The sequence below is a fragment of the Mandrillus leucophaeus genome, unplaced genomic scaffold (assembly GCF_000951045.1).
Source record: "Mandrillus leucophaeus isolate KB7577 unplaced genomic scaffold, Mleu.le_1.0 Scaffold2218, whole genome shotgun sequence".
Lineage (NCBI taxonomy): Eukaryota > Metazoa > Chordata > Mammalia > Primates > Cercopithecidae > Mandrillus > Mandrillus leucophaeus.
In genome coordinates, this window is record NW_012102275.1 from 67018 (window position 1) to 86498 (window position 19481).

Genomic DNA, 19481 nt, shown 5'->3' on the forward strand with positions numbered 1-19481 from the left:
AGTGGCTATTCTTTCATACAGAAAGCAAAAGAACATTTATGACATGTGTTAGGACGTTTTTAAATTATGAAGTAGCATTTGTCATTAGGAGAGCCATTTAAACTTTCTTATGTAGTACTTTTGTTGAGTTGCAATACAAGTAGTTGTAATTTTAAATTATTTGCCACCTGTAATGATAGTTCAAATACAAATAAAAATGCTTTTTACATTCAGATCTTGGTGACGCTATTACATTTTTAAAATATGCTTTACATGAAATTTTCATTCAAAACACCTTTTTTCTCTTACACTAGTCCTCAGAAAATAAAAATGCACAAACATATGTAATTTTAAGTGGGGTAAAATAACTTTTATAATAATAAATGACAACTGTATAATGATTTCAAATTTTATTATTAATGAAGCTGGTTTCTGAAGCTTTAAAGTGATAAATGGAAAAAATTAAAATGTATAGAATTACCAATGGATCTTATGGCTGATCCTATGGCTGATCATTGTTCAAATGCTATAGAAATACACTCTGTACTCTCAAAATATAAACAGCTTTGTTGTGGAATAGTATAAAATGGTATGTGATTGGGGTTTGTATTATTGCAGGATATGGAACTTACCAAGGAACAATGAGTAGATGTTAATGCTTCCTCCTCTAATAATGGAAGTCTCATATTCCTGTGATCTGTCCACATACGATTTGTTAAAACTACTATGTTCCAAGATCCTGTCTCCACTGTTGACATAACTCTGTTTTTCGTTGGTACTGAGTGTGCCTGCTGAGATATACATGCTATTATCAGCTATAAGGCGTATAACAACTGTTAAATATTCAACAAAATCTCAGATCGGTTTATTCATTATTCCAAGTGTTATATTACATGGTGTGGGAATGAAATGCTCAATATTTCAGTTGAATAGCTCAGAAGTTTGTTAATTCAGTGTGTTCAAAGATGGACAGATGCCAGTTTATCCCTTTGGGTGTACTATAACAATTGCTCTGTCAACATGATGAATGTAAACACCTTTGTTAAAGTAGGATGAATATTATTTAGTTTTCCCTCCCAGCTTCTAGACAGTTGACCCTCTAATCTTTCACTATAAAATATGGGAGATAGATAGACAGATAGATACCAATATAAAATATAATTATATAAATTAGTCATATCTAACTATCTCCCATATTTTATAGTGAAAACTTAGAGGCCCAAACATCTATACATATATACACACATAGCATTCAGTTTGACATTAAAATTCTGTTCCAGAACCTATCCTTGGTAAGAAGACCTGTTTCATGTAAAATACAATTTGAAGAGAATATGAATGACAGCCCGAAGGAATCCATAGTAGATTAAAAGTAGAAAATTTGAACCGATATTTTTACCTTCAGTGAAACAGATGGAATTTGCATTAATTCATCAAGAAAGAAATGCAAAACAAGTATATGCAAATTTGTTAACCAGCTATTTGCTGTTTGCAGGACCTACTGCAAATACACATTAAAGACCTTGGAGTGTATCTATCTGTTAGGTTGTACTGAAAAAAACAAAACAAAACAAAAAACCCCAGCAGAATACATATATTACCAGATTGGGTGGTGGTCAATTTATGAAATCAGTTTTGAAACAGTCTATATTAGACATCAGCAAATCTTTCTGGAAAATCACCTAATGTGTAACTATTATAATATGGTAAAAAATAAAAGACTATGAGTATATAAAACATAAAAGAGATATGACTCCTATGTATGAAAAGTTAGTTAATCCCCTATGACATTTAAATCATTTAAATGTTCCCCCATTTTTGTCTGTTAGAAGGATAGTGTATTACTTTTTTTTAAATTAGAAGGCCATTGCATTTTCATTATAAGAAGAGTTTCATAAGAATTGGATTTTACACTGTACTATGTGTGGTTGCTGTGTGAAGATTTAAGGTTAGTCTGAATTATATCCTGTTTAGTAAAGAAAGTTACAAAAATGTTTTGGAGTTGAATTCTAGTAAATATGAATGATCTAGGGGAAGGTGCAGGCTGTACTCTGTGTGAAAGGAGCAAAGAAGGACAAAAACACTCTTGCTGGAGACAGTACTGGTCAACAGAGGGAGGTTAGTACCTAGTGTAAAGGAAATTAACATTGCTGTAGGGAAACTTGGGCTGTATTCACCCATCTTAATTTTTAGAGCTAACAAGGATATTAGGAACCATCAAATCCATTTTAGAGATGAAGGATTCAAAGTTCAGTAAAGTTGAATAACTTATCCAAATTCATACCGCATGGTTTTGGCAAATTCAGAACAGGAAGCCAGGTCCTTTTCCATTGTATGGTGATTATGGGATAACAGGACATTTATGAGGATTTGAAGGAGTGAAGTGATTAAATCAAAATGGTGCATCAATTCTTGAATTTGATGATAGTTGCTAAGATCGATTTAAGAGAACAGAATGGAAGAGAGGGAAGTTAGAAAGAGAAATGTTTCCAAATTCCCAGTTAGTAGTATAGTTGGATAAAGTAGTTGGATAAAGATTTTGACAGTGAGTTGAAGAATCCAAGGAAAGATTGAGAAATTTCATGAAGAAAGGGATCAGGCTCCATGTGCTTCCACAGCTAATGTTCACCGGTGTATCCCAGTTAATTATGTGTAGTTCTTTTCTGCTAGTCCTTCTGGGAGTGCAGAAGACAAAGCTTATTCATTCCTAGAACTTAACACCATGGCTAAAGTACAATAGTCACTCAGTAATTTTGTTGTCTGTCTGTAGAGAATGGGAAGGACTGAGAATTCGAATTCAGACTGAGAATTTGAAGCCAGACCGAATCATAGTCATAGTAACATAGTTTAGCAGGAAGAAGTGTTGATGAAGACTGACTTCTGAAATGCCATAGTGAGATTATATGTCATTGCATATAAATTTGAAAGGATAACTATCATTGCTTCAGGTACAAAGAAGATAGTACTGACTATATTGAATATTAAATACATATGGGAAACCCAGCATGTGTTTACCCATGAGGACAGGGAGAAAAAGTATAATTTGATGGTTTTTTAAAAGTAGAATAATAAGGATTTGAGTAATGCACAAAAAATGTGTATTTATGGTATAAATCTAGAAAAAAAAAAAAAAGGAGAAATTTCCAGTACAAACACTGCCACACAAACCATTATAGTAATCTGGCCTTTCTTCAAAGCCTAGCTTAAATTCCTCAGTTTGCTCATGTTCTGGACCAAACTGGCAGAAAAACTTAATTCTCTTCCCATGTTTCATTCTTTTAAAGGCAAGTATTGCCCTTTTGAGTTTCTAAAAATCTCTGCACTGATGATAGCCTGATATTTTAGAAGAAACCTCAAGTACAAATCTAGTGGCATCTTCAAAAAAAGAATGGAAGTATCTTTTCTTTGTCTTGAAATGTTTCTTTCTTTGCCTTCAACTATTTGTCTAAGCAACACTTGACTTTTGGCTTACAGTGAGGAGTTCTTTGGTTTATTTTCCTCCTCTTCACTGATGGCTCTGCCTCTGCTTGTTTTGCTAGCTCATCTTTTGGAAGCAAACAGGTCCCACCTTTTTCATCTCTAATTGTTTCCAAAGCTTGGTCTTTGACCCTGCTTTCATTCTTTCTACTCTTGCAACTTTGACAATTACCTCTGTGCCTTTTCCTCTTGAATTTGGTCATCCCCTCCCTTCAATCTCCGATACCACTTTTATTTTCTTACCAGACATGTCACCAATATTAGCACCTCAAACTAGACATTGCCCAAGCCAAACACATCATTTTATCCTCAAAAAGTTTTATCTCTTTCTCCACGTGCACTACCTTTCTCTTGGTTACACAGGTTTGATGACTCAAGGTCATCTTTAACTCTTCCCTCTTCCTCAGCCTCTACAATTTCTCTGGAATTTCACTTCCATTTGTTCCTGTGTCCTCTTTATTGGGAATGCACTTCCCTTCCCTCTCAACCTGACCTATTCTGGACCTTCTTCAAAGCCTCACTTAAATTCCTCAAAAAGGCTGGAGTCACATATGAAAGTAACCCCTCTTTCTTTTGGACTGCTGTATCATTTTAATGTCTTGTATGCCATTCATCACATTCTTTCTTATATTAGCTATTTGTATACCCTCCTACTTCTCTGACTGGACTTTTCTCTTACTAGAATTTTTTGAGGTCAAGGCCCCTTCATTTTTCCTTATTCCACAAATACACTAAGTGCTCAGTGTCTGTAGTAAGCAACATGTTTGTCGAATGAATGAATGGATATGAATGTCCAGTATTCTTATGTCCTGAGAATATTTAATGATCAGAGGTGCTGAGAGAGGCTTAGCTCCTTTATGAGAAAATAATTGCACCATGGATAATGTTTTCAAGTTTTGTTAATTGAAAAATAATACCGTTTTAGGTGTCAAATTGGTTTGCTAATGCAAGACGTCGGCTTAAGAATACTGTTCGACAGCCAGATTTAAGCTGGGCTTTGAGAATAAAGTTATACAACAAGTATGTTCAAGGCAATGCTGAACGGCTTAGCGTAAGCAGTGATGACTCGTGTTCTGAAGGTTTGTTAATATTTTTATTTTGCTTTCTTTGTTTTGCCTCTATAACAAGTTTACCATAATTGCTATTTTTAAGGTTGCTCTCACAAAATATGATGGTGCCATAACGGTTCTTTTTTATTGCATGAAGTAACTTCACTTTTATAATACTATAAATGACTAAAGGAATGATGGCCATTTCCTCTTGTTTATAGATATACCATGTGTCAGAATAACATATTCAGTGAAATTCATTAAAATTAAAATACCATAAGTGAGAGATGATATAAATATTTGCTTTCATTGCCTAAAAATTAATCTTGAATATCAAAGATAATTTTATATACTTTAAATATATTTCCTTTATATATTTTTAAGGATTAAATATAAGAGTTGGGTGGCTGGGGGAAAGTGTGCCTACTATCCTACTTAGTGATACCGTTCCACTGTAGATGGAGAAAATCCTCCAAGAAACCACATGAATGAAGGGGGCTATAATACCCCAGTTCACCATCCCGTGATTAAAAGTGAGAGCTCAGTCATCAAAGCAGGAGTGAGGCCAGAGTCACGGGCCAGTGAGGACTACGTGGCACCCCCCAAATACAAGAGCAGCTTGTTGAACCGTTACCTTAATGACTCTTTGAGACATGTCATGGCCACGAACACTACCATGATGGGAAAAACAAGGCAAAGAAACCACTCGGGATCTTTTAGCTCCAATGAATTTGAGGAAGAATTAGTGTCTCCATCGTCATCAGAAACTGAAGGCAACTTTGTCTATCGCACAGGTAAGCCCATGTTTTCTGTAGTAATTCCTGTGATACCTTTTTAAAGTACAATTAAAACTGCATCAGAGGGGTTTATTTTAACAGGTATAAAGGCATCAGATTATTCACATATGGCCCATAATTCAGTTTTAAAGCTTTCGTTTTGTTTATAATTGCCAATGGATACATTTGTTAGTAGATTATGGTCTTATTGAGAAATTTTCAGGTTTCATATTAAAGATAAGAAGTTTTATTTTTCTATTTTTTAATTTTAATTTTTTAATATTTTTGTTTTGTTTTTATACAAAAATTAACTCAAGATGGAAGAATTTTCATTCTTAATGATAATTTTAATCTTCATAATAACAATGTTTAGGGGAGGTATATACTGGCTTTTATGAATAATTCATAATAGAGGATAGTGCCAGATTGTGGCCAGTCCTGCAAATAATTTGTAATATGTCTTTTCTGTTAAATGCTTTGATTGCTAAATAATGATGGTAAATGAAAACAAATTAATAGGGGTGCCAAGCTTTTGTGAAAGAAAAGTATAGGTCTGGCTTCCATTGCTCTGGAAATTTTACTCTCATTCCTGAAAAGCATAAGCAGGGCTGAAAGATAGCTTTTAAAATTTTACTTTCCTTCCAGAAATAAAGAATTGATTCCAACCTGTCCAAAACTTTCAGATAGAGTAGTAGGTTTGGTAAAAATTTCTATGTTGACTTCAGTTCCCAGAGAGATTTGCTCTTAAGAAGTGTATGAGGTGACTTTCGAACAAGGAATATGCATGACCTACATCTACATCTGGTGTAGACAATCTGGGTCCTGAAAATGCCAGCAAATAGGATTTAGAATATTAGAGCTGGAAATAACCTCAGAAAGCATCTATAACAGGGACTTTACATCACAGATAAGAAAACCCAGACCAAGAACACATAGTAGGTACTCTCCTCCAGATCTCTGAGTCTGCACGAGAGATAGGAAGAACATCACTACTATAATCACTATTATTATCCCAACTACTACCAATCATGTATCAGTAGTTACGGTACGCTAGGCCCTATGATATAAACTATACACATTTTACTACATCTTTTCTTCATAATATCAAGAAGCTTGGTCTGTGAACAGTAGGGCTTTATTAAGAAATCTAAAGTTGCTCTCTTAATATACCCTGTAGATCATTTTGCCAGCAATCTGATTTTCAAACATCTACAAATATATATGAGACAAATGATCTACAAAGATTCAGAGAAAATAGCAATACATTTCTAAAGACTTAAATCAACCTCATTTTCTGTCTGCATTACCAACTCTAACAATAAAAACAAACTCTAAACACTCAGAAATACAGAAATCGTCTTGTAAACAATAATTGGGTCTAGGAAGAAGAAAAAATAAAAGGAAATTTAGCCAATAAGGAAAATGAAGCTGGGCATGGTGGCTCATGCCTGTAATCCCAACACTTTGGGAGGCAGAGGCAAGAGGATTCCTTGAACCTAGGAGTTTGAGACAAGCCTAGGCAACATGGTGAGACCCTCATTGCTACAATTTTTTTTTAATTACCCATGCATGGTGGTGCATACCTGCAGTCCCAGCTACTTGGGAGGCTGAGGTGGGAGGACTGCTTGAGCCCAGGAGATCAAGGCTGCAGTGAGCCGTGATTGTGCCACTGCACACCAGCCTGGGCAACAGAGGGAGCCCCTGTTGCAAAAGAAAAAAAAAGAAAATGAAGACACTACATATTAACATCTAACTATTGTAACCAGAGAACTTGAAAGTAATTCAGAGTTTTATGAAGGTTTATTTTTAAAGAAAGGAAATCACATTGTTCAAATACAGATAATTGAAAAAAAGTAATAAAAATAAAACAAAAAAAGGTCAAATAGAAAGCTGAAAAATAAATAAGAGTTGACTCTTTTAAAACAGTAATAAACAAGCAAAAATCGACACAAATTAAAATTGGAAATTACAAAGGAAGGAAACAGCAATCAATAAATAGTTATTAAACAAAAAAGGTTTTAAAAAATTATGATGAAGTACTATGCACAATTGTTTGGCAATATACTATATGTAAATGTATATTTAAATAAATTGGCATTCTCCACACAGAAGTTCATAAACATGAAAAGTTTTAAATGGCCAATAACTCACAAAAAATTAAGAGTTTTAGTCAATCCAATTCCCAAAACACATGACTTAATTCATCCATTTTTTTTCAAACTTTGAAGAATTAATACTTGTGTTTTATGCATTTTTCTGGAATGTATAAAGATATCAAATTTTAAAAAAAGTAAATGTTATCTTATTTCCAAACCAGATTAAGACTCCATAAAAGTCAAAATCTTTATTTATAATACTGATACTATGAAAATACCTGAGAAATATTTATAATGTAGTATTAATTGAAAAACAATTCAAAATTGTGGGAAGAGTATAATACAGTTATAACAGTACAAATGTGCATAGGCAAATACAAAAAAATGACAAATACATTAATTTTAATGAGACACAGTAATTGGTAATTAGTAATCTTTTATTTAAAAATATTTTTCTTGTAAAATATTTAACATTGTCTAGTAAAAACATAGGTTAATGACTATGCAATTTGCCCAGTGTGGTGAGTCTTCTGAAAATGTATGCTTTTTTCAAAAGTGACAAAACATAAAGCCAGAATGAATAGCACGCCTGTGCAGTTGATTCTTTTCAAAATTAAATGTCTCAGTTTAATTTTTTTATTTTTTTAAAAGCATTCCAAAGGCACTTTGTCCAATGTATGGACTATTCATTTGCCAATTCTATTTTTAAATAAAAGCCTATTTTTTTTTTTTTTAGTTATGGAAGCAAAGAGAAAGCAACCTAGACATGTAAACTTCTGGTTTTACACGCATGTGCATCAACTTAAAAAGGGCAGACTAAATGATTTGTGTTTATGGTTGGAGAATTGAGAAAGACTGGTGGCCTAAGACTGATCTGCTAGGTTTCAGATCAAAACAATCAATGGCTGTCTTCTGTGGGAATTGAGTGACAGCGTTGCTGCAGTTGTAGCTGGGTTACCAGGCATGTATAAATAGTAAAACCGGGGATTTCAAGAAATACTTTCTGAGCAACTGCTGTGGTTTTCTCTGGCATACAACCTTCTTCTGAATTCTTTCAATTCCATCTGGTTATATCTTTCTTTCCTCCCTCACCTAAATAGAAATTTTCTAAGTCTGTATTAACACCCCCACCCCCAGTGCTACAGTAGTACAAAGATTCTGAACTTTCAAATTTTTTAAAAGAACACTTTACAATTTATTTGTTTTTGTTACAATTTATTGCTAAGGAACTTTTTTGTTTGTTTGTTTGTTTGTTTTTAGACATAGTCTCGCTCTGTCACCCAGGCTGGAGTGCAGTGGCGCTATCTCGGTTCACTGCAAGCTCCTCATCCTGGGTTCACGCCATTCTCCTGCCTCAGCCTCCCGAGTAGCTGGGACTACAGGCACCCGCCACCACGCCAGGCTAATTTTTTGTGTTTTTGGTAGAGACGGGGTTTCACCGTGTTAGCCAGGATGGTCTCGATCTCCCGACCTCATGATCTGCCCGCCTCGGCCTCCCAAAGTGGTGGATTTACAGGCGTGAGCCAGCGCGCCCAGCTGCTAAGGAACTTTATCCATTTATTCATCCATTTTTGTTAGAGTGGCTGTTTTGTAATGAGTTTTATTAAATACATGGAAGCAAAACGCCAATTGAGGCCGGGCACGGTGACTCACACCTGTAATCCCTGCACTTTGGGAGCCCGAGGCAGGGAGATCATCTGAGATCAGGAGTTCGAGACCAGCCTGGCCAACATGGTGAAACCTCGTCTCCACTAATAATACAAAAATTAGCTGAGCATGGTAGGAGTCGCCTCTAATCTCAGCTACTAGGGAGGCTGAGGTACGAGAATCACTTGAACCCAGGAGACAGAGGTTGCAGTGAGAGGAGATTATACCACTGCACTCCAGCCTGGGTGACAGAGTGAAACTGTGTCTCAAAGAAAAAAAAAGGCTAGTTAAAAGTTGGTATGAGAAAGGATAATGTATCACTGAATTTTATTTCACTTATTTTTATTAAATTCTAGGGGGCAGGAGTCTTATAGATTATAAAGTAGTAATCCTAATTGAAGGTATTGCTAGAAACATCAAAGCAAATGCATACATATTTTTACTGATTTTACATAGACATTATTTCTCTGTAATCCAGTCTTTGGCTTCATGCCAGGTGCATAGCACACTCTCAATACAGATGGGTTGAAACATTTTTGACAGCAGTAGTTATACCATCACAATTGATCAGAATTATTAAGGTCATTGCATCTAAATGTAATTAATACTCAAAGGAAATTTAGTCACTCAGTGTCATCCATTGAATTAAGTCATCTAAATTAAAATTATAATTTGTTTTTATCATGTGAGCTTAGCGAATGTCAATTTTCAGATGTCTGACTGAGTGAATTTCCTTACAAACTGACCTCCAAGCCTCTAGACCTGGGGGTCATCTGCTCTGGGAGGTGCCAGGATAAGGACCCCTAGTGTAATATCCACCTTCATTCCTGTTGAGCCAGGTTCAAATTCTCCAGATGGAACCGTCTTTGCCACCTTACAGAGTGGGTTCTCACTGGAACCTTTCCTAGCTTGGATTAGAATTTGACTTTATCCTCAGAACCAAGCCTATGGCATATCTTTCTCTACTGAAGAGGAAAGAGGTTTCTAAGAAGGAGTAAATCAGGCAAGTCTTGAAATAAAACCTGTGGAGTTCCCCTTTTGTTTTGCTCGACTTGAAGACAAGTCCCTGTTGCATTTTTCCCTTTCACAGATCACAGATGATTAGTTTATAAAGGCCTAGTGCAGGCCAGGCCTGGTGGCTCATGCCTGTAATCCCAGCACTTTGGGAGGCCGAGGCCAGTGGATCATCTGAGGTCAGGAGTTCGAGACCAGCCTGGACAATATGGCGAAACCCCATCTCTACTAAAAATACAAAAAAATTAGCCAGACATGGTGGCGTGTGCCTGTGATCCCAGCTACTAGGGGGTGTGAGGCAGGGAGATCACTTGAACCTGGGAGGTGGAGGTTGCACTGAGCCAAGATCATGCCACTGCACTCCAGCCTGGGCAATAGAATGAGACTCTCTCTCAAAAAAAAAAAAAAAAAAAAAAAAAAGGCCTAGTGCATTAGAATGGTTGCTCTATGAGCTCCATGGCTCTGTCAGTATAGGCTTCATAAATGTATCCTGCTCCCAAGAGGCTGAATGTTTAAACTTCATCTTGTTAAACTCTCTAAAATCCCTCTTAATTAGACACATATGGTATAAACCAAAGCATCTAGGCAGATAGGAGTCTTTTCTATGTTAGTATGAATTAATTGGGCTAACTTCCCATCGCTTGACGGAGGTGAATATCCCTGGGAAGAAATGAAGATTTTGATTGAGAGAAAAAAGAAGTCATTTATTGGTGCATGGGACACTTTGGGAGGTAGGATCCATTTGGATGTCCTGCTGCAGTTGGAGACGTGGAACGAAACGAGAGAACAAGGCATTTTGGTTACTGGGGAAAGAGGAACAAGGACGTAGAAAGTTTGGGAGGATAACAAGTCCAACTGCCATCTCCAAACCTTTTTTCTTGGCTCATAATGACCCTCAGGGGAGAAAGTGTTCTTTTTTCTTTTTCTCTCTCTTCCTGCACACTGTGTACTTCAGAATTTAAGCTGATATCAGTAGTAAAATCTAGATATGCTCATGAGTTCAATAAACCATTGGATCTGCCTGGGCTTCAAGCTTAATTTATGGCATAGTTTCTTCGGAGAAATGTACTCTCCGTTCTAAACAACCAATGTAACAAGGACCCTTCTGGGACAGAATCCATTGGTATATGAGGTGCTGCTCCTATGTGCACTCATTCCACATGCAAAAATGGTAATTAAGAGCCACTCCATGAAGGCTCTGGCTTAGACTCACTGGAGGCCTGTGTTTGGTGCTGGCCACTCTATCCATGAAACCATATTTAAATGATCCAGAAGAAAGGTTTAAAAAGATGCCTTGGCAGATCTTTTTGAGCAGTGAATATTCCCCCGACAATATCTGTTTCATTCATTTCAGCTTTTGTTTTGGGGGGTAGCTTTAAAAAAGTCTTACGGCGGCATCAAGAGCCATCTGTGTTAAGGGCCCTGCGTCGAGTGCCTCGGTGCACATGCACGGTTTCTCTTTTGGGCTTTTGTTACCAGTAAGTCTACCTCGGACACTTATTTTCTTATTTTATTTCCCTTTCTCTGCTGTCACTTTCTTGGTTTTAGTGAAAGAATTAAGCTTTGCCTTTTTGGATTATTCCAGACATTCTTTTCCTGGCATGCAAATGACTGTTGATGTACTCCAGCAGAGAATAATAAAAGCCTCTATCAACAGTCCAGCGAGTGACATTTAAAGGATACTTGAAAGGTTGTCCAATTCCTTGTCTTGTACCTTACCTAACAAAGGCCATCTGGGAATGAGGTATTTCACATAAGTCCAATTTCCAGATAGCAGAAATTTAAGGACCAATTTAAAAAATAGAGAATGTTCTTCTCTTCTAAACTTACACTATTCAGCACAGCTTTGGAGAGGTACTTTAATAATCTTTCTATTCTCTAAACTTCCTCTTCCTTGTATTCCTTATATTCTGTTCCACCCTTTCAAGTTGGTAACCTCAGGGTTAATCACAATCGGAAACTTGCCCCTCACTCCTTTGAATAACGAGCCTTGTCTTCCTGACAGCCTTTTTAAAAGGGAACTTTTCTAATTACTTATTTCTAAGCAGAATCTTTTAAAATGAGATTTATACAAATGCTGACCCTTTGAATATGCATGGGCTTACTATAGAATTATAAAAACTTAAGCACTATTCGGAATACCATAGATTCTTAGTAAACGTTTATGAGTCATGGTAGAAGCAAAACACATTGACGTGGATTCTTTCTGAAGTTCAAATTAATTTGATGTTTGAAAATCATTTCTTTCCGGCTTCACTTGCAAAAATCCAAGTGCAATTGTACCAGGGTTTCACCCATTGTGAAGAACTGAGAGATTAATGGCAGACAAGAAGAGAAAAAAAGAAGAAATATTGGCAACATGAGCTGTGTGCTGGCTCCTTCAGGGGTGGCTTTCCATTCCCTTTTCTTTGTTATTTGGTGTCACATGAGAGCCTGAAAAATCCTACATGTAGATAGATGCTGAGACTCGTACTTTCCTACTATATGGCTTACAAACAAATCGAAAGTATGAGGCAGTTTAGCCTAGAAACTGTACAGATATTTTAGGGTTGTGTTAGCTTCTGACATTTTTGTCATTTTACATTGTGGTACCTAAAAAAGATAGCAACGCTGATTTCATATTCGGCTGAATATGGGCAGATTGTTTTCTGAAATGCAGCCGCATCCTATCTCTTTCCTTTGGTACTGGCTCTCACTGCCTTGTGTGTATTAAGAGTTCCTGGAGGCCCTGAAATGGTGTTGTATTAATTTTTATAATTCCCCTAGCGCTTACTACCGTGTCTTTCACGTATTTACTCTATAAATGTTTCTCAAGTGAATGAATTCATGTTTTGATGATTTAGTATGTCTGCACCTTAAATCATAAAAAACATTTAAATTTACTTAAGTATATGTTGATCTGTGTTTGTGAACAGAACAAGAGGAAGGGTCCTGAATAAGTTTGAATTGGTTTTTAAAAAGTTTTAAAAAGAAGAGAAACGTAAAGTAAAAACAAAAGAGTTAAACAATGAAGCTGAAAACAATGAAATGTTTAAGAGAGTCAAAAGAAAAACATAGAAAGAATAAAATGAAACTAAATCGATTTTCAAGTAAAAGAGTAACTTCCAGAGAGATGCAAGGATGAAAAATGGAAAAAATTAGCTAGTTTAAAGAAAATCCACCAAAGAATAAAAAGCACAGCCGACAGACAAATAGAAACAAATGGAGCTTTTACAAATTTGACTTCACTAAGTAGTGGGATTTATTGTTTACCTAGTACCATACATAGCCTTGGAGGTGAGACTTAAGAAATAAAGCACAGATCTAAATCCACTCATTTAAACCCTACTGCCACCTTTACTGTCAGGGTTGACAAGAACCCTAAGTCAAAGTTGTGACTTTTTAAGAATGACTATTTTTAGCTGCATATGAGACTAGGAGAAAGTCCATACAGAGATTTTACACTTTCTCTCTCGTCCATGTGCAGGAGCAAAGATCCCGTACATTTTTGATATTTTCCTGTTAAGAACAAGTCACCAACCTGAAATTTTGATCTTGCAAAGCCATTCTCTGTATTTTGGCATTACCGTTCTACTGATATTTATCAGCAAATCGATCATATTTGACTTTCTGATACTCAGTGCATTTCAGACTTGCTTCAGTGGTCAGTCACATCCTGGGGCAGCTTCATAGAAGTCCTTGTTCATGTCACTATATTTAAGACTGTGTCAGTATTTCCATTAAGAGACTTTCTCATTCCCTAGGGCTTCTAAATAAGTCATAAAAAATCAAGCCAAACTCAAAGCTGGCATAAAGGGGTCCTTTTTTTTTCTTCTCCTATATATAAGGAATATAAATGCTTAACTACCATTAATTCTATATTTAGTTAGGTTTGTAAACGCTTTATACACTGACGAGACCAAATAAGATCCATTGATGCTTCTGTGGCCTAAGAGTAAAAAGAATTTCAAAAAGTTTTTACTGTCTGTGAAAACAACAAGACATTCTATTTAATGAATATAGCCCAATGAATATAGAGGTGGTTTCTTTTCTCCCTTCTTCTTCTTCTTCTTTTTTTTTTTTTTTTTTTTTGTTGTTAGTTGCAGTTAGTTTTTTCCCTTCTGTCTCCCTATTTTGTTTCTAAAATTAAGAAGGTATTTTTCTGGGTTAAGATTTGTCTTGTTGATGTAACAGAATTTTTACACAGGGTAAATATGTGCTTTCTTCCAGTCCAGAGTTTTGGTACTTTTAATTTTGGAAGACTGATCTCTTGTTTTCCATTATAAATGATATCATTTATAATTGTGAGTTTTGAGGAAGTGAAAAAATATAATAATAAATGTGTTCACTTTGCCCAATTTCCTTCACAAAATTTGAATATTTTTCTCAGTTTTCAGTTTAAATGAAGGGTGGTGTGTTTAAATAACAGCTGCGTAATGAACTTTTTCTCTGTTTCCTCTTTGACAGCTTCTGTTACCCAATTTCTCTGTTTCATTGCACTAAACAGGTAAATAGTCAGGGATTTTTGTAAATCCAGCAATCAGCTTTTAAAGGATCTTCCAGATCAATCCCATATTTTTCAGGTTAGGAAATGGCTTTGGCCTCTATACAAGGCCCTGAAAATGTTCACTTTTGGCCATGAGTTGCTCTGTTGCTTGGAGATGTGATCCTGATCCTTTGTGTAGTAAGTCTAACAATTTTTGGCAGCTTCAGGCACTTAAACGACTTTTACTTACAAAATACTTAAATCATTAGTGTTGAACTTTTGAGAACTTGGAGTAGCTGTGTATGCCTTTCTAAAAATTTCTCTGTTGTAATAGCTAGAGTGGAAAGGTTTTTACACAAGTTGATATTATAAATTGTGGGTTGTAATAGTGATACAGTACCTAGGGATCATCTTTGGTTATTATGGGAAATAGAAATGGTTTGCAGAAGATCCCACACCATTAATACTGGTGGCCAAAGGTTTCTGCGGTGTGTATGTGTATGAGTGTGTGTGTGTGTGTGTGTGTAGTAGTAGTAGTAGTAGTAGCAGTAATAGAAATTGAACATAGTTGGAAAAACAAGGTCGCTTTTGAAGACCATCAGTGGCATCTCCCCTCCGCCTTGTACATAACACTGGAGACATTGAAGTTATTACCAGGAAGTGGCCAGAAACAATTTGAGGGATAACAACCCAGTTGGAAAGTGGTTTTGGGGAGATAGATTAGTCTCAGTTTCAAGCAGCAACACCACTCTACTTTCAACAGTTTGGAGTCTTCCCCAAAGTGAGTCAGTAACTTTTTCCAAGCCCAGTAGGAGGTGCTACAGGGTGAAATTCACTTTTAGCATTTGCTCAGGTCAGGCAACCAAAAAAAGCAAAATTGAAGTTTAGATTTCACAGGCTCATGGATTTGGGTAGCACCTTAGCAATGGGCCATGATTCTCTTAAGCACTTTTTTCATGTCTTTCAGAATTGCTGGACTGCAGATAGGGGTAAAAACTGCCCCTTGCCCACTGACTTCAGTACTTTTGAGTGTCTTTAATACAGTGATGAAGACATACATCTTTTACACACTGTGTTCAATTTTTGGTCACTTTGTGTTCATTTTTTGATCACTTTTGGTCCAAAAACACACAATTTTGTTTTTTTGTGTGTGCTGTGTTTGTTTTAAATGAAAATTTTGATCAGTTTTCACTTAAATAAAGAGAACTTTTTTACAATGTGATTTAGAGAGGAATATTTTAGTAATACAAAATTAAAATGGAAAAGCAGAACTCAAACGATAATGAAACCTTTTAAAATGCTGAAAGGTGGTCAGAGACAACCATTCATAAAGTGATATTTCCAAGAAGCAGCTTGCTTCTTAAGTTTTCACATAGTTGCCTGTGTATTAAGAACTGATAGTCCCTTCAGCCGAGCCAGTCTCAGGTGATGGTGAACAAATCTCCCAGTATGGCAGAGACATTTCAAGTAAGAATGCCCTGTTCTGCCAAGACTGTCATGATACTAAAATGTACCCTTTTGCTAAGGGCCAAAATTCAGAGTCTCTCCTCCCAGTTTCTACACTGATGTAGACAACAGATGCACAAAAAGGCAAAGTGGTATGTCACATGGCTTCAGAGCAAGAGGATGGCTATCTGGCAAGGGAGAGAATTCCTTAAATGTTACTGGGGCTTACATTTCTAAATGTAAAATTCCTAGCCAGAAGCTATTTGGTGCCAAGTGTCTTTGCTGTGATGCCTGAGCCTAGCAGGAAACTGGATGGTTGCAATATTGTGGCTGCTGTTGGAATCCACACACCCTTTGCTAATTTGCAGCCAAGATTGAGTGATATGATTGTTTTCCATTTTTTCTTATCATTGTTTTGGTTGCATCTAATCTTGCTATATTTTCTTCTCCTAGAATTCTCTTCTGAGTGCTAAATCTATCCAGATGGGTCAAGAGTTTCTTCATAACCTTGTCACTAGTGCAACTGGTCTTGTTTTAGTTTTGATGGTGTCTCCTGGGTTCATTTATTTTAGACCTTTTTAGAAATATGGCACCAATTCATATTTATGCGGCAACCCATGGGGACTCTGGCTTATCTAACTGTGTACTTTTTTCTTTCAACTGTGTACTTTTTTCTTTCAGAAGATTTTGTATGTATATATTTTTCTTAAAATGTGCTTGGAAAAGTATAAACATAAATCATCTGGAATAGTAATTCTCAACTATCTTGAAAGGTGTTCGAGGACTATTTCATGGTTACTATGATTGAAGCAGTAAAATTTAGTTTATAGTTACAATAACTTTCCTCTCATTAGGAAAATATAAAAAAGCTCAACTTTATGATTTCACGACATATTACCAACCCTTAAATTCCATTCTAATCCCCACCCCCTAACACACACAGACTCGGTGAAATGCTCATAGGAAGCTCAGAGGAGAACTGTAGAGGCATATGACCCGTCTGTGCTATGTTTGACCTCACCTTTTCTCTCAGCTGCTTTCATAAAAATGACAGCATAAAGGTCTAGGCAGAGGCTGGGTTGAAGCAATACACATCGAATGTATATTTTGATTATAGTAAAGTTCTTGCTGCATCAACTTGTGATTTGGAAAATGACTTTGCAGGGCCCCAGTTTTCTCTCCAGCCAGCCTCCTTACCTACATGAAATTTTCCACCTGTAGATGAGACCACAGGAAGCTCTAATGTGGATAGAGCAGAGAGCAGTGCCTCAGAAATCAGCAGCTCTGTGTGTTGGCCAGATCTGTTAGCAACTGGGTATGTGTTCTAAGGCAAATCCCTTTATTAATCACGGCTTTTGTCCCTTTAGCTCTAAAACGAAGATGTATGACAAGATAATCCATAAGTACCTTACACCTCTGACAGAGTGCAATTCTGTGCAATGCATAGGGAGACAAGGAAGCCCACAGTTTATAGAAAGTCATAGCTAAATGCATATCACAATGTCTCTATTAGAACAGAACTTGGGCTCTGAGCCACAAGACAGGGACATTGCAAAGGAGCATTGGGGAGCATGGCACCAGTAAACCTCCCTGGTGGCAGATAAAGGAATCTGCCCAGCGGGGGTGTCGGGCCCTGAGCATGGGGTAGGAGGCCAAGAGGGTAGATGTCACGTGTTTAAATCTGGCAATGTTTGCCTTATGTCATGTGTCATTTTTAGGAGATCTCTCCCAAGATTATAGAAGTATGCTGTGTTTTGCTTTTTCTGATAATTTTTATCAGAAGTATATTTTCTGACATTTTTATTTTAAGTACATATTATATACTTATAATCTACCTACAATTTATTTTTGTAAATTATATGAGATCATGATCAGACTACTTTTTTCCCCACCAAATGAACAGCCAATTGTCCCAACACATTTTACTGAATACTTCTACCTTTCCTCATTGATTTGAAATGCTACCCTTATTATATACTGACTTCCTTTATATGTATACCTATTTCTGGACTCTATTGTATTCTATCCAACTATAACATATATTAATAGCATAACATTTTATTTCCTTTTTAAGTTCTGGGACACATGTGCAGGATGTGTAAATTTGTTACGTAGGTAAACGTGTGCCGTGGTGGTTTGCTGCACCTGTCAACCCCTTACTTAGGTATTAAGCCCAACATGGTTTAGCTATTTTTTCTGATGCTCTCCCTAGCCCTGGACCCCCCACGACAAGCCCTAGTGTGTGTTGTTACCCTCCCTGTGTCCACATGTTCTCATTATTCAGCTCCCACTTATAAAAGAGAACATGCTGTGTTTGGTTTTCTGTTCCTGCATTAGTTTGCCAAGGCTAATGGTTTCCAGCTCCATCCAACACCCTGCAAAGGACATGATCACATTGCTTTTATGGCTGCATAGTATTCCATAGTGTATATGTATCACATTTCCTTTATCCAGTCTATCATTGATGGGCATTTGGGTTGGTTCCATGTGTTTGCTATTGTGAATAGAATAGCATACCATTTTCGTGACTGTAGTTTTATTGCCCATTTTGATGTATGACAGGGTATGTCTACTTTCAGTGTTTTTTTTTTTTTTTTTCAAAATATTCTCATCTAGGTCCTTGAATTTATTTTTCTAGTAGAATTTTAGAATAAGTTTGATAATTCTATTTTTAAAAATCTTGTTAGAAGTTAATTTGGGATTTCATTGACTCTATATGTTAGTTTGGGGAATATTTTTGTCCATGATATTTATATCAAGTCTTCCCACTGAGGGCATGGCAGATTTCTCCATTTATTCTGGTCATCTTTTATCACAGTCGTTAGTTTTTATAGTTTTCTTTATATAGGGTTGGCATATTTCTCATTAGGTTAATTTCTGTTTTTTTATTTATTGTTCTTATTGTTTCTATTGCAGATTAGTTATTTTCAATAATAGTTATAATTGATATACAGGAAAGCTGTTGCATTTTGTATATTTTTCTTATGTCTAGTTCCATTGTTCAAGTACACAAGTATCTCATCTTCAAATAGTAAGTTTTGTGTATTTACTCTCTTTTTCTTTCCCTTCCTTCCTCCCTCCATTTATTGTATCATGTTGGCCAGGTCCTACAAAACGTCATTGACTCACAGCAGTAATAACACACATTAATGAGAATTTGTCTTATATTTTACCATTGAGTATAATGTTTGCAGAAGTTTTCTTGTGTAATCACTTTATTGAGTTAAGGCTTTCTCTTTCCATTCCTAGATTATTTAATAAGATATCTCCCTAACCATACACTTAACTGAATAGGTCATTGCATTTACGACAAACTGCTATTTATATAGTTTTTAAGATTGTCATCTAGTTGTCCTCTTTTCATCTAAGTTATTTACAGTAGTACATTTCCTAATGCTTAATCATCCTTGAATTCTTGGGAAAATTTTTATTCCATATCAATATAATATTCTTTTAATATATTTCTGGATTCCATTTATTAGCATATTATTTAATAATTTTGCATTGAAATTCTTAACTGAGATTTATCTTT

General features: G+C 36.0%; 1 protein-coding gene across 4 annotated transcripts in view; it reads left to right on the plus strand.

Annotated features, from left to right (window-relative positions):
* MKX (mohawk homeobox) overlaps positions 1-19481 on the plus strand; it is a 75211-nt gene that overhangs the window by 6882 nt on the left and 48848 nt on the right. For all 4 annotated transcript variants that reach the window (XM_011981224.1, XM_011981226.1, XM_011981227.1 and 1 more), the window contains 2 exons: positions 4382-4535; positions 4964-5299. In XM_011981224.1, coding sequence (XP_011836614.1) covers positions 4382-4535; positions 4964-5299 — 490 coding nt within the window. The remainder of the gene's footprint in view (positions 1-4381; positions 4536-4963; positions 5300-19481) is intronic.